Source organism: Mus caroli, chromosome 11 (assembly GCF_900094665.2).
Source record: "Mus caroli chromosome 11, CAROLI_EIJ_v1.1, whole genome shotgun sequence".
NCBI classification, from domain to species: Eukaryota; Metazoa; Chordata; class Mammalia; order Rodentia; family Muridae; genus Mus; species Mus caroli.
Window position 1 is genome coordinate 94,960,821 of NC_034580.1, and position 13,815 is coordinate 94,974,635.

Genomic DNA, 13,815 nt, shown 5'->3' on the forward strand with positions numbered 1-13,815 from the left:
TCTCTCCTTGAGGCAAAAGTCCTGGAATAATAAGTGCTTAGTGAATGTACCTTATGTGGAGAGCCATGCTTGAGCTCTGACTTTCCAGGAATGGGGGGGAGAGACACCAGAGGAAGGTTTGGGGGCAGAGGAGGTGTTGGGGTTGTAGGATGGGGGCCTCTGTCTCATCTAGAGACCTTTAGAGAACACCCACTTTCATCAGCACGCGCGTCTATTCATCTTGGGTTTGCTGTCTGGCCGGCAAGTTGAGTGCTGGGCTTCAGAACTGTCCTTATTGGTCCTTCTTGTTCCCACAGGAGCTCCAAGAAGTGGCATAGTCTTCCTTTTAGCTAGACACCAACTTCAACTTGGTGCATTAAGTATAAGGCTGACTGGGTTTAAGGACGAGAATGGGGGCAGGGACTGGCTTCCGAATCAAAAACAAAACAAAACAGAAGCAAAAACAAAAAACCCGCTGTCTTCCCCCCCCCCCCCCCAGGAGCTTCAAGAACCCGGTCCGTTCACTTTTCTCTATGGCAGATGAGACAGGAGAGATCCAACTTTATCCTTGCGATGGGACTGAGGGAAGGAGTCCTATCACTTCAACCCTCCTGCAATATTAGAGATTGCCAGTAGGTGCCGTCAGTTCGCAACTTTTTGATCCGTCTTCCAGGTCCGGGTCTTGGTGCCTTTCTCCCTCCAACCGCGCCAACAGTCTGCGGTGCAGAAAGTGGGAGGTGGCCTAATTCCCCGGAGGCTGAAAGACCCCGACTCTGGGACAAAGAACCGGAAGAGGTCTAGGAAATCTTTAGGTTGGTTGCTCCTCGGATGTTTAGCCCAATCCCTCTCGACCCCATCCACCCGCAAAATCCTTCGGTCCTCCGACTGTGCCTGGACAGACACTGAAGCGAACTCCTTGGTTGGGGAGGATGAGGAGGCGTAGGGAGAAACGAAAAGGAAGGTGGTAGGAGGTGGGTCTCTCCTCCAAACGCGACTCTAGATCAATTCCCGTTTCCAACAGAATTGCTGCGAGGGGAAGGGATATGTTTATCAATATCCCTTTATCACCCAGGGGCAAAGTGGCGTCGGGAAAATTAAAAGGCGGCTTCTCTTTCTGGAAATCTTTGACTGCCATCTACTGGGAAACTGTTGCAGTAACTATGCAAATACACAATGAGTACAAGAAGTGGAGCCCCCTGGAGTTGTTCGACTCACATCTTGTACAAAGCCAATGGCAGTCTCCTTCCAGAATCTAAGCAGGGCGGTAGAGGGAACAACATCTAGGAAGGAGGAAGAGGCTTGGCACTTTGTTCTGGAGTTCTGAAAGCAGAGTGCAGCAAGGCCCAAATGGAACCTGGGGCGGGGGTCAAGCGGCAGGGATTCAGGGGCAAGTGAGAAGACTGCCTATTAGCACCTTGAGGCCAGAACTCTCCTGGACCCTTTGCAGAGTGCTTAGTCGCCTTGTCCCACTTTAGCGCGGTCTCTAGAGGTTGACTGGACATACCCGGGAGGTGGGTGGGGGTGGCTGGAGGACTCTGGCCAGGGATGGGGACTGAAAAGAGAATCTTGAGTCCGCTATGAGGTCAGGTTTTCTGTGGCAGCACGAGGATCTCCTAGGTGTCTGGGAAGGACTCCTTCGAGGTCGAGGGAGGGGACCAAGCAACATCCCCTTCGTTTCCCCTCGCCCTGCTTCCTCTTCAGGGTCCAGCTCAGAGGCTCTTCGCGCGCGGGCCACCGCTTCCAAACTGCGTTGCTTTCTTCGGCGGGGCAAAGGACTTTCAGATGTTGTAGCGGTGGCGGCGACTCAGGCCAGCGCCCCCTCCCCCCTAACGGCCTCTTCTCCCGCTTCATTGCTCCAGTTCCCCCTCGCCCTCCCCTGCTCTCCCACCTCGGGGACGGCGCTGGGGGTGTGGCCAGGGGGCCGGTATAAAGTCCCGGGAGCCGGTCCCGGGCAGCCGCTCAGCCCCCTGCCCCCCGCCGCCTGCTGGGCCGGCCGAGGATGCAGCGCAGCGCCTCGGTGGCCAAGCTCGCTCTGCTCCAGCGTGCTTGCTAACTTCCCCGGCTCCGTCTCTGCCTGCCGGGGTCGCCCCGTGTCCCTGCGCCCTCCGGGTCTGGTTCTCTAAGCTCTCTGGGCGCTGCCTCCGGGTCCCTTGCAGCCCGCTCGCGAGCCCGCGCTCCCCTCCTGCGCCCCACCCTCGTCCTCGCCATGCTGCCCTTCGGCCTCGTGGCCGCCCTGCTGCTGGCCGCAGGGCCTCGGCCGAGCCTGGGCGACGAAGCCATCCACTGCCCCCCTTGCTCCGAGGAGAAGCTGGCGCGCTGCCGCCCCCCCGTGGGTTGCGAGGAGTTGGTGCGGGAGCCAGGCTGCGGTTGTTGCGCCACTTGCGCCCTGGGCTTGGGGATGCCCTGCGGGGTGTACACCCCACGCTGTGGCTCAGGCATGCGCTGCTACCCTCCCCGGGGGGTGGAGAAGCCCCTGCGTACATTGATGCACGGGCAAGGCGTGTGCACGGAGCTGTCGGAAATCGAAGCCATCCAGGAAAGCCTGCAGACCTCTGGTAAGGTACACCTACCTTCCCTCTGCCACATTTCCCAAACATCCTCCTCCCTGCAACTTAGTTCCCATTCTGGCTGGTCTGGAAGGCCCGTCCATGCCCCCTGTGAGTTGAGGAGAAGGGAGGTACGTGGCAGAGCTTAGAAACAGCCAAGAATGCTGGCATTTAATCCCAGCACCAGTTGCCACTGGTCGAGGGAAACCTACCCCACCTCTTCATCTCAAACCTCCTAGGTACTTCTTTGGGAAGAGGGGCCTTGGCCTCAGTGGTAAGCCTGGCTCCTGCGGTAAGTTAAATGACCTGATTCAGTTACATTTGTCATCTAGAGTTAGAAGACTGCGATGATAAGGAGTGTGTGTGTGTACATGCGTGTGTGCATACGTGTGTGCATGTGTCTGGGGGGGGGGATAAGGATGGTGTGTGTGTGCATGTTTGTGTGATAAGGATGGTATGTGTATTCGCGTGGGAGGCAGTGTGTGTGTGTGTGTGTGTGTGTGTGTGTTGGGACAGTTCCTTTCTGTTCCTGATCAGTCTCAGGTGAGAGGTGTGAGGAGCCAGGGGCTGGGCCTTTCACTCATCACCCTGGGGTGAAGTGGGACATACAATTCAGAAGAACCTCTGGGGTAAAGAACATGAGACTTGAACTTCCCCCAAAGGCTCAGAAAGCAAAGGAAGAGAAGGCAGGGCTCTTTCTGCCAGGTTGGCACATCCAGGTTTCCTGCTCCTTCCTCCTGGCAGGTGCCATCTGAGGGGGTTGGAGGGAAATGCTGGTTGCTGGTCTTGAGTTGCAGACCCCTTGGGTATATGGGACTGAGAAGAGAGGAGGGCTAGACAGACAGATCTTGCATTTATTCCTTCTCCTTTGTCCACTTGTCGGTGGGCCTTTCTCCGTTTCTTCTTGGAACCTTTCTCTTGTCCTTCTGCTATTTCCTGCTGTGCCTCTCAACTTCCAGTTTCACCAAACAGCCCCGAGTTCTCTTTTTCTCCGTCTCCTTGAGCCTGACTAGTTTCCTTCTCTTGCTCTGTCTTCGTTTGGTTTTCTGCAGTCCTCCCACTTCCATCTCAGACGCTCTCGCTCTTTTGATGTCTCTGACAGTGACTCCTTCTGCGTGTTCTGCCTTTCTCTGTCTCCCTGACTCTGGTTATTGTCCCTCCTCTGACAGCCAGGCTCTCTGAACCACCGCGGGGCTTCTCTCTTTCCTGATATTTGAATCCTCCATTGTTGCAGTCCGGATGCTGGGACTTGAGCCCCAAGCTTCCTGCTCTGGGTCCCGGGCCACTCCACTTCCTCAATCCTCAACAGCTTGTTAGTCTGAGGAAAGCAGGATGCAGGGAAAACAGGAAGGAGATGGACCCCAGGGGTGCCTCTCTGCCCTTCCTGCTCCTGGGGCAAGGAGAGGTGGGTCAGCAGAAAATATTCTGGGAGAAATGCCAGCCTGGCAACCAGCTTTGCTGGAGGAAGAGGAGGGTCGGGGGGGGGGCAGTGAGACCTGGAGAGAGGGTTGCATTTTTAAGATGCCCGCTTTGAGTCTTTGCTCCCTTCCAGCTGGTGGGCATCTAGCCCCAGGTGGAGATGGTGGGTAGTCCTTCCCCTCTCCCCAACTTGAGCCCAAGCCAGAAGAGCTCAACAAGAGTCTTCTCTTCTGGTTGCATAGGAGCATCCCTGCCGTGTGGAGGAGAACTGGAAGGCCTGGCACAGTTTCTGATTGCTCGGTGGATGTGAGGTTAGCCAGCTTCAAGAGGTGTCTAGGAATAGGGTGCCAATGCGTCTGTCTTGGAATTCAGATCTCAAGACGCTAATTCCCCTCCCACTTCTTGACCTTGTCTTCTACGAACACAGTGGACACAACTGTTTGAGGAAGGCAAATTTGGTCACAAGAGGGCAGACCTTAGTCACTTGATTGGCAAGCTATGGCCCGTGCTTTCTAGTCATCAGAGGAGTACGTCCTTCTTGAGCGAGGCCTGGAACCTTTGCATCATGGGAAGAGTACCTATAGAACGGTACCAGCCTTGCAGGATCGCTGGTGAATTACTGAGCCGGGGCTCAGCCCATACCTTACACTGTCAGTAGAACTTTGTCCCTTTTAGGTCTTCAGGTTTGGGATCGGAAATAAAGGGCATTATTTTCTTCAATAATAACTAGTAAAGGGCACATAAGTCTATTCTTTCTGTTCTTTCCTCTTGGCGCTGAGCTTCAGCTGACCCTTTAGGTGAATTGCCCTTTGGTACAGCTCTCGTTATTTTTTTTTCCCTAGGGGTAGGCTATCCCTTCTCTTTCCAGCCTGCCTTGCTCTCCCCTCTGACAGGTTGGCGATCTGTACAACCAAGGCCACCAGAGGTGGGGATGGGCGTATGCATCAGAAAGAAGTCTACAGTTTCACATCATGGACTTTTGAAATCCGAGAGGGTGTTCAATGGGGAGGTCAAGCTTGGGACAGGGAGTTCCTAAACCAGGCTCTAGGTCCCCCCGGGACAGGGTTAAGGAACAGGCAGGCTGGGTTAATTTTTAGTCAACATAGCAAATATGTTCCCTCCTTCAGTACTGGGAATCTAGTCATGTCATGGAAACTGTGCTTTAGGGGAGAGGGGTGGAAGAACATGGCTGCCTAGAGTTTTTCTTTAATATATTGACATAGCCTAAACTATTGGTGGCTCAAGTGGCCAAAGACACATCTCCCTTCCTCTTCTCCACGTAGGCAACCACAGTGTCCTCCTCTGTCAAGTGTCTCACGGTTCTGAGGTGTTTGACATAGAGTGTATCTATAAGGTTCCTAGATGGTCGTGGTGGTGAAGGCGGAGATGAAGGAGCTGAGGCTGGGACTTTGGAGGCCATAGGGTAAGAGAGCAAAGTTGAGGAGAGTCACAGGAGAGGAGAGGGGTTCTTTGGCTTTGCAAAGATCTCTTGTCACATTAGAAGCCAGCAGTGAGGAACAACCATGAGGGGTACGCACCCCGTGAGCAAAATCTCAAAGAAACAGCCTGACATCTGTCCTGTATTCTCCAGCTAGGGTCTTGGGGATGAAGGAAGAGAGAGGCTTTTTTTTTTTTTTTTTTTTTTTTTTGTGGGCAGTTAGGTGACTCTCTGGAGCATGGCTGACACTTCTGAGTCTGTCAGGATCGACTCAGTTCTTAGCCTGGGTGTCTTATAGAGGGGTCTTGAAGAGAAATCATAGGCGTGGAAAGTAGGCAGTGGGAACTTTGCCTCTACTGGGGCCAGAGCTGTACACAGCTTCTCCCCAGGGGCTCCTTGTCCTTCTCTGCAATGGAGTGAAGAGCAAGACTTCTGCCATGGCTGGGTGGCAGTCTGCCCAGCTCTAAGCAAGAACTAGATGGGAAGACCTGCTTCACATCAGCAACTCCACCTTCTAGACAAGCTCTTGGAGACCTAGCAAGAGGACGAAGGGTCTGCTCCCCACCCCCACCTCACCTCCCCACCCCTAGCTCCTGCCTCGGGGTCATCGGGACTTTGGTAGAGGGCATTAGAAGCTGAAACAGTGCTAGGAAGTTAATGTTTTTGAGAGGCTCAGTGTTACACCCCTCCCCCACTGAAGCTCAGTACCTAGAGATGGATTCCAGAATGAGTCCTTAGCCAGGTGAGCACGGATGGATGGGGGAGAAGTTACAGATTAAATGGAGAGTCAACAAACCATGGTGAGAGAGACCCGGATGTTAGTGTGTCCTGGCTTGGTCTGTGTTTCTGACCAGGGCAGGGTCAGAGTACATGAGGGGGTGTAGACAGGCACACCTGGATGAGCATGTGTCTGGACATGTGATTATTCGTAAACATTTGTGATTCTGCGTCTGTGGGTGGATGTGGACTTAATCTATCTTATGACCCCAGGTGAATAAGAAGCTGTTCTTCCAAGATGGTGTTTTTTTTTTTTTCCCCTAAGTGTAGATTCAAACTAGGGTTCTCTGGGAAGACTAGGCACACTCAGAGACTGGCAGGCTGCTGGTGCAGCTGTGCCCAGTTAAGGCCCTCTTCATTATGGGGCCATTTAATTCTGACATCAGCATAAGCTATGTTTCTGGGCTTGCTCTGTGTCCTACGCTGTTCTAGGTTTCATCAATCTATTCAGTTGTTCTCGTTAATGGTGACCATCTTAAATACCCATGAATAAGCCCTAAGGACTCCTATTGTTGGCTTCTATTCACAGAAATGCCGCATTGGGAAGCCGTGTTGTGGTCAAGTCTCTGGGCCATATTTGTCTGGGCTCTTGAGGGCTCATACAAATTCATAGCTCTGAGACTGTAGGGTGGAGGGGAAGGCGCTCTCTATCTTCCGAGGCAACCTCTTTCTTTAAAAACTCCTAAAACAAAACTAAGAAATAATTTGAGAGCTAGGAGCCAGATGTGGTGACGTTTGCCTATAACCTAGTACTTTGGTGGCAAAGCTAGGAGGAGGGGGTATTAGAGGCCAGTCTCAGCTACATAGAAAGTTTGAGGCCAGCCTAAGCTATGTGAGACCCTGTCTCAAAACAAAAGAGAAAGAAAAGAGCTATTAGGGCTGGGATAGTAGCTTAGGGGTAGAATGTTTGCCTAGCCTCGAATTCTTCTTTACTGCCGAAAACTCTTCTTGTTTACGGAGAAGAACCCAAGACTGGCAAAGCCATTCTGGCTGAAAAGACAGCAAATCAGAGAGAATAAATTGATGGGAATGGTATGCCTAAAGTCAGTCCTGAGATGTGTTATGTGAGTCCCAGTGATCTCCTCTATCCAATTTAGCTGACTTTCCCAAGCTTGGGGCGGCTCTGGGGCCTCCCTGGGACTATCCGTTCATCACATAAGCAAAAGGCTGGTGGTATCTATCTGCTCCGTCTATTCCTGTTCTTTAATTCGACACTAGCACTTCACTCAACACAAAATTTGTCCATAGTGAATCAGTATGGAACTTAACGGAAGTTTGTTTGTTTCTTTGTTTGTTTTGTTATGTTTTTTTTTGGATGGTTTAGATCCCTTCTTGCCCGGTGTCCCTTCGTTTATGTGCCTCTCTTCCCTTGTCCCTCAAACTAGAAGATTAAAACAAAAACCAACTCCCCAGCTTTGGCTAGGCAGAGAAATACCATTTGACCCAGAGGCAGCTCTGGGACTGTTGCCATGTATGGAGGAACCTGCTCAATCCTCAGGAAAAAAAAAAAAAAGTCCTGACGCAAACCAGATGTAACCTCCTGTCCGCCTGCCAACATCTGGAATGCTGGCAGGGCCTCTGCACTTGGGCCCGCATTGAGCTGCCAAGTCTGAGGATTTCAGAGGTGGCTCTGATGTGCTTTCGAGAAGCCTCCCAGCCTCTTTCTCCAGCTCAGCCCTGCGTTCTGGCCCTGGCAAGCAAGAGTGAGCAGCAGGTCACACTGCAGGGCCTTCTGGATGGGGCAGCTCACATAGAGCCTGCAAGGGGAGGGGGGTCTGCCCTCCTAATTTGCATCTCCAGATAGCCCATTGCCTGCTTCTGGTTGACTCCCATGGACACTGAATGGGGGCTCAAGTTTAAGGTTGTGAGGCTTAAAGGTAGAGGCTGGAGAAATGTGTGTGGTTGTTTTCTTTGTTCTGGGGCTACACAGGGTCCTTCTTGGTCTCTCTGTCTGTCTCTGTCTTTGTCTCTGTCTCTCTCTCTAATGCAGACATACACACTCACAGATGCAGACAGTGGGAAAACCTTTGGGGCCAGACTCCTTGCTCATGGAAAATATGATTTTAGCCCTAGGGATCCCCGGCAGGCTCAGCCAGATGCTGAAAGAGCAGAGAAGGAGACAGGAAGAGTGAGCAGATGGAGAGGGAGATGGTGGGAGGAGTTGAACAGAGAGGGAGAAGATTCAGTAGTGCCCCCCTCCCATTGCCTGCCTCAGACCTCCCTGCAGGGCCCAAGGGACCCTCCCCCCCTGCCATCTGGGCAGTTACAGCTGGTGATTCATCATGGTGACCTGGGTGGGGAGAGGAACAAGCCAAGGACTTCAAGAGGAATATGCTCCCAAAGAGATCCAGAGGAGTGGGGTGGAGGTGGGGGGGGGGCTCCTATTCCTTACTTCCCGCCCTGAGACTCAGCGAGACTCAGCCGTGCAGTGGAGACTCCCAGCGGAGGAGGAACCTGGGGGCTCTGTGCTGGAGGAGGGTAAACCTCTGTTCTGATGCTGACCTCTGCCTACAGACAAGGATGAGAGCGAACATCCCAACAACAGCTTCAACCCCTGCAGTGCCCATGATCACAGGTGCTTGCAGAAGCATATGGCCAAACTTAGAGATCGGAGCAAGATGAAGATCGTGGGGACACCTCGGGAGGAACCCCGTCCTGTGGTGAGCACCGCTGACCCACAGATGTGCATGCTTATAGATATGCCACAATGACTAGACCTGGGCTATGTTCACTCAGCAAACACTGACGCTCCCTGTGTGTAACAGGACCTCATCGGTACCCTGGAAGGAGTCCTTATTTCTCTCTGTGATTCCTTTTGTGTTCTGCACATGAATAATATTGGCACAGCAAGTAGATAAAGCAGGGCCCAAGCTCCCTAGTGTTTCTTGGTCCTTTTTGTTTGGTTAGTTGGTTTGGTTTTTCAAGACCAGTTTCTCTGTGTAGCCCTAGCTGTCCTGGAACTCGCTCTGTAGACCAGGCTTGCTTTGAATTCAGAGACCGGATTGCCTCTGCTTCCCCTAGTACTGGGATTAAAGGCACACATCACCCCAGCCTATTTTTTGTTTTGTTTAATGGTTATTTATTGTAAGACAGGGTTTCCCTTTGCAGTCCAGGTTGGCCTAGAACTTCCTAAATATACCAGGCTAGCCTTGAACTTGGGACAGTTCTCCTGCTTCTGCTTCCAGAGGGCGGGTATTGCAGACGTGTGCCCCCACCTCCTGCCTCTTTGGGAGTGCTGAGTGTCAAAACCTCCTCCTGGATGTCCACTGTTGATGCCTGAGTCTGAGTTCTGGTTACACTTCTTGAGCCCCTGTCCAGCACCCAGGTCTTGATCTTCCTGCCTTTCTCATGTGCTGAGCAATGTGCACTTCTGTCCCCAGCCCCAGGGTTCCTGCCAGAGCGAGCTGCACCGGGCCCTGGAGCGGCTGGCCGCCTCACAGAGCCGTACCCACGAAGACCTCTTCATCATCCCCATTCCAAACTGTGACCGCAACGGCAACTTCCACCCCAAACAGGTGGGTCTCCCTGGCCTCAGCCTGGGGAACTCCTAGCTCTCCGAAGGATGCTCCCAAAAGGAAGCTCTCCAAATCCAACCCAACCATTTGGGTCTCGCTAAGCTCTGTTCTACTCTCAGCACGGTCTGTCCACCTCGTTCCTTTTGGAGATGAGAGACAGACTCCGAAAGGACGAAAGGATCCTGGCCAGCCCACGCCGCAGAGTGAATTCCCGGCAGAACTTGATTTCCTCCCAGGGCCCTTTGCATCTTCTCAGGATCCCCGCCACTGATGGTGTAGACCCTGTTCCCTGTGTTTCCCCTTCCCCTTTCCTCAAAGTAGTGCTCCCCATTTCTAACCATCTGAAGCTTCATCTGGGTTGAGAGAATCCCAAGTTATGAGATGTCAAGGAGAAAATAGCCCACCCTTCTGCAGTTGAGTTCAGACGCAGGTCTGCCGACCTGAGACTGTCACGTGGAAAGAGGGGTCAGGAGAGAAGACAGCAGGTAGCATGTCCCACTCCCTCACTGACTGAGACCATCCAGCATGCTGGCTGGTGTGTACTGCAGGGGCAGCCCGTTCCATCTCATTTCTGACCCATCAGGAGGGTGGCAGATCCAGGCAGGGAGCTGGCGTTGGAATGCCTTGTGCTGAATGTGGCCTGGGGAGCCTTGTCCTGCTTTTCCTCTAGGTTAGGGGAGCATAGACAGGAATATTGCTCTCGAGCTACGGGCACATCCTCATAGTGAGCTGCCAACGAAGCAGCAGGGGCCTTGTCAGGAGGATGACACAACTGTCCTAGGTCTGGACGGGGCAAGATGAAGGTGTGGAGTTGTTTGAAGGTGTGGAGGAATGGAGGCTCCTTAGAACCAGTGCCTGGCCTATCGTCAGCCTTCATCCTAACACACATTTCATGTCTCAATTCTTGATACCCCTTGCCCTTAATGAAACAAGCAAAACCCAAAGACCTGACTGCTGGGTTTGTGGAAAAACGAGGAGAAGGTGCAGGATAATTATGTCCCCCCCGCCTGCGTTGCAGTTTATTTCATGACTCACACCGTGCTGGAGTGTATTGGATGCACTTGATTATTGATTAAAGTCCAACATTTATACCAGGATTTATTTTTCCTGTTATATCATGTTACATGTATTTTTTTTACCCCTAATTTTTTTAAAGATTTATTTATATATCTAAGTATACTGTAGCTGTCTTCAGACACACCAGAAGAGGGCATCAGATCTCTTGTGGATAGTTGTGAGCCACCATGTGGTTGCTGGGATTTGAACTCAGGACCTTCAGAAGATCAGTCAGTGTTCTTAACCGCTGAGCCATCTCTCCAGCCCCTACCCCTAATTTTTATTGCAACAAAAACTATGACACCTGCTGGGCTGATGTGGTGGTGGCGCACGTCTTTAGTCCCAGAGCTTGGGAGGCAGAGGCAGGTGAATCTCTGTGAGTTCAAGGCCAGCCTGGTCTACAAAACAAGTCCAGGATAGCCAGAACTACACAGAGATTTTTGCCTGGAAAAAATAAAAAACAAAACCAGAGACTATGACCCTTGACCCTTTCTCTCAAAACAAATTCTGCGTCTTGAGCCAACCTTCATTCTGACTTTGAGTCTGGCTTAGAAATATACTTTTGTGCCCTGCCCATGCCCACCCTCAGTCTAATACTGACTTCAATTCTTCTGACCTTGACTTCTGTCTTTATTCTGATTTAAGCTTGCAACAATCCTCCTGCCTCTGCTTCCTGAGTATCAGGGTTCCAGGCATTGTGCCACCACATCTAATCCAACTGCTTCTGACTTGGGCTCTCAATGTCACCTGGCTCGTGTTTTAACCATATCCCTAACCTATCTTCATCTGTGGTCCTGATGCTGCCTCTGCTGTCAACTGTAATCCCATGCTTCAAGTCCCAGCCCAGCCACAACAAGCTGAAACATCTCCAGTGAACCCAGACCTTACATCTATGCCTTTCAGTTTAAGCCTTCTTAGGTCCTGCCTCTGGGAACTCTGTAGATCTCTTTCTTGAACGAGTCTCCCTACTCCAGTGAGCTCCGGGAACTGGTGCTCAAAAAGAGCTCTTGCCTTCAGCTATCATCTTGAAGGAACAACTGTCTGACCTGGGGCCTAGGCTGGAGGTGGTGTGGACTACCTGGTCTCTTTGTCTGCCTGGGATCTGACCTCATACCCTTGTCTTGGCAGTGTCACCCCGCCCTGGACGGACAGCGCGGCAAGTGCTGGTGTGTGGATCGGAAGACAGGGGTGAAGCTTCCTGGGGGTTTGGAACCCAAGGGGGAGCTGGACTGCCACCAGCTGGCTGACAGCTTCCAAGAGTGAGACCTGCCAGCAGGTGGGGGACTCAGTGCCCCCTACTAGGCCCCTATGCTCTGGGGTTGTAGAGTTGACCTGGCATGGAGTCTTCGTCTGAGTCCTGGCTGTCTGCCTCTGGCCCTGCCCAAAATTTCCCTTTGTGTGTATGTGCGCGCGTGCGTGTGTGTGTGTGTGTGTGTGTGTGTGTGTGTATGTGTGTGTGTGTTTATAGGATGTGCCCTACAGGATAAGCCTGAGCCTTCGCGTGCCCACCATGGGCTTAGATACCCCCAAGAGGTCTGAGTGTAGCAATAGGAATTCCCAGTGTCCTTTCAAATCAATCTGGAATTCATTCATTCATTCATCCATCTGAAAACACGTATTGAAAACATACTATGTGCCAGCTTTAGTTTTCAGCCCCGGGAAGCCTCGTTGTGATTTCCTTCGATTGTAGCATGCGACAAGGTGTTCCCAACTCAAGGCCCGAGGGAGAAGAGAAACCTCATTCTTGGAGTGAGAGAGAAAGAAAGTGGTGAACATTGAACACCCTCCCTCTCCATCTTGGCCAGAGCGTGAGAAGGTGTGGAGTAGAGGCTCATGGCTCATGAGACCCACCTCTGCTCTGTGCTGCTGCGTAGAGCTCTCTCCTCGGGGCCTCCAGGGCACAAGCTTGAGGGACAGGGCCCATCTTTGGTTTGGGTATTCCGTCATCCGACAATGCCTTGCAGGTAGATCTCCGCTGTGGGAAAGGAATGGGGTGAGGAAGGCCTGAAGGACGGGGCAGAGAAGTGGGCTCATCACTCTGAGACTGCAGGAGAGAGGAAAGAATGTGAGATTGGATTGTGTGTGTCTGAAGAATGGCCCCATTCTGGTCCCTATTTGTGGTTACTGGTCATGAAGTCACCAGGATGACTCTATCTTTCTAGTTGCCCACCACCTGTGGCTTTGCCTCCATCCCCATATTTCCCTTCCCTTACACCTCCTGTCCTGCCCTCTCTACCCCCCTGGGCATTTTCTGGCTTGCCTGGATAGATTTAGAGACCTGCTTGTTGGCTATAATGTCTTTTCATTCTTTCTTCTTCCTTTTTTAAAAAAATCAGAACAAACCCAAAAAGTGTCCAGATCATTGTGTTTGGTTGATTTATTTACGGTTAGAGATGGGGATGAATCAGGGGTGGAGGGAGGTGGGACCTTTCTGCTTGGTGAGGGACTGCTGCAAACCAAAAGCCCTCTCCCCGAGTCATCTCCCCGAGGACCCCACCCCCACCCCAGCCTGCAGTTCCCTTGCCCCAGTGGAGTGGGGTCCTGTGGTTTTGGAGGCCAAGGAAGCCTCATGCAGCAGCGGCATTGGCTTCTGAATCGGGGACACGGCAGAGCTGGGACACAGCCTAGAGTTTGCACAGGATGAGTTCAGAGATCAGTTTGGTTTATTCGGATGGGGATGGAGAGGGTACTCTGCACTTGGGGGACTGGAGAGTGGTGGTAAGATGGTGTTAAGCGCAGCAAGCCCCACAGCGCCAGTGTTCTTGTTCTTGACTGGGGGATGGGCATGCACCAACGCTGAATTCTGAGAGCCTGGGAGGATGAGAACCTTTGACCTTAAGCTCTCAGTATCAGCCTGCACTTTGGGACTTGTTCCTTCGTGGATTCATAGACATGTTTCCATGGCTTCTGCTTCCACACGGGTGGGCAGGCACGTGTGCATGTGTCACCTGGCGCTCACTGGTGCTCTCTCTCTCTCCTTCTCCTTCTCCTTCTCCTTCTCCTTCTCCTTCTCCTTCTCCTTCTCCTTCTCCCTGTCTCTTCTCTTCTCTTCTCTTCTCTTCTCTTCTCTTCTCTTCTCTTCTCT

At 52.2% G+C, this 13,815-nt stretch overlaps 1 protein-coding gene across 1 annotated transcript; it reads left to right on the top strand.

Moving 5' to 3' along the window:
• The first annotated feature begins 1,946 nt into the window (after positions 1–1,946).
• Igfbp4 (insulin like growth factor binding protein 4) lies at positions 1,947–13,080 on the top strand. The gene is made up of 4 exons (XM_021175598.2): positions 1,947–2,534; positions 8,674–8,819; positions 9,540–9,674; positions 11,859–13,080. Exons 1-4 carry the CDS (start codon positions 2,186–2,188, stop codon positions 11,991–11,993), a joined length of 765 nt encoding a protein of 254 aa, XP_021031257.1. The 5' UTR covers positions 1,947–2,185; the 3' UTR covers positions 11,994–13,080.
• Positions 13,081–13,815: the final 735 nt, after the last annotated feature.

Excerpts from the sequence above, each read along its gene's own strand:
- Igfbp4 (XM_021175598.2), top strand. The coding sequence starts at position 2,186 with ATGCTGCCCTTCGGCCTCGTGGCCGCCCTGCTGCTGGCCGCAGGGCCT. Across the intron at positions 2,535-8,673 it reads GGAAAGCCTGCAGACCTCTG|ACAAGGATGAGAGCGAACAT; the intron begins GTAAGGTACACC and ends CTCTGCCTACAG. Across the intron at positions 8,820-9,539 it reads GGGAGGAACCCCGTCCTGTG|CCCCAGGGTTCCTGCCAGAG; the intron begins GTGAGCACCGCT and ends TTCTGTCCCCAG.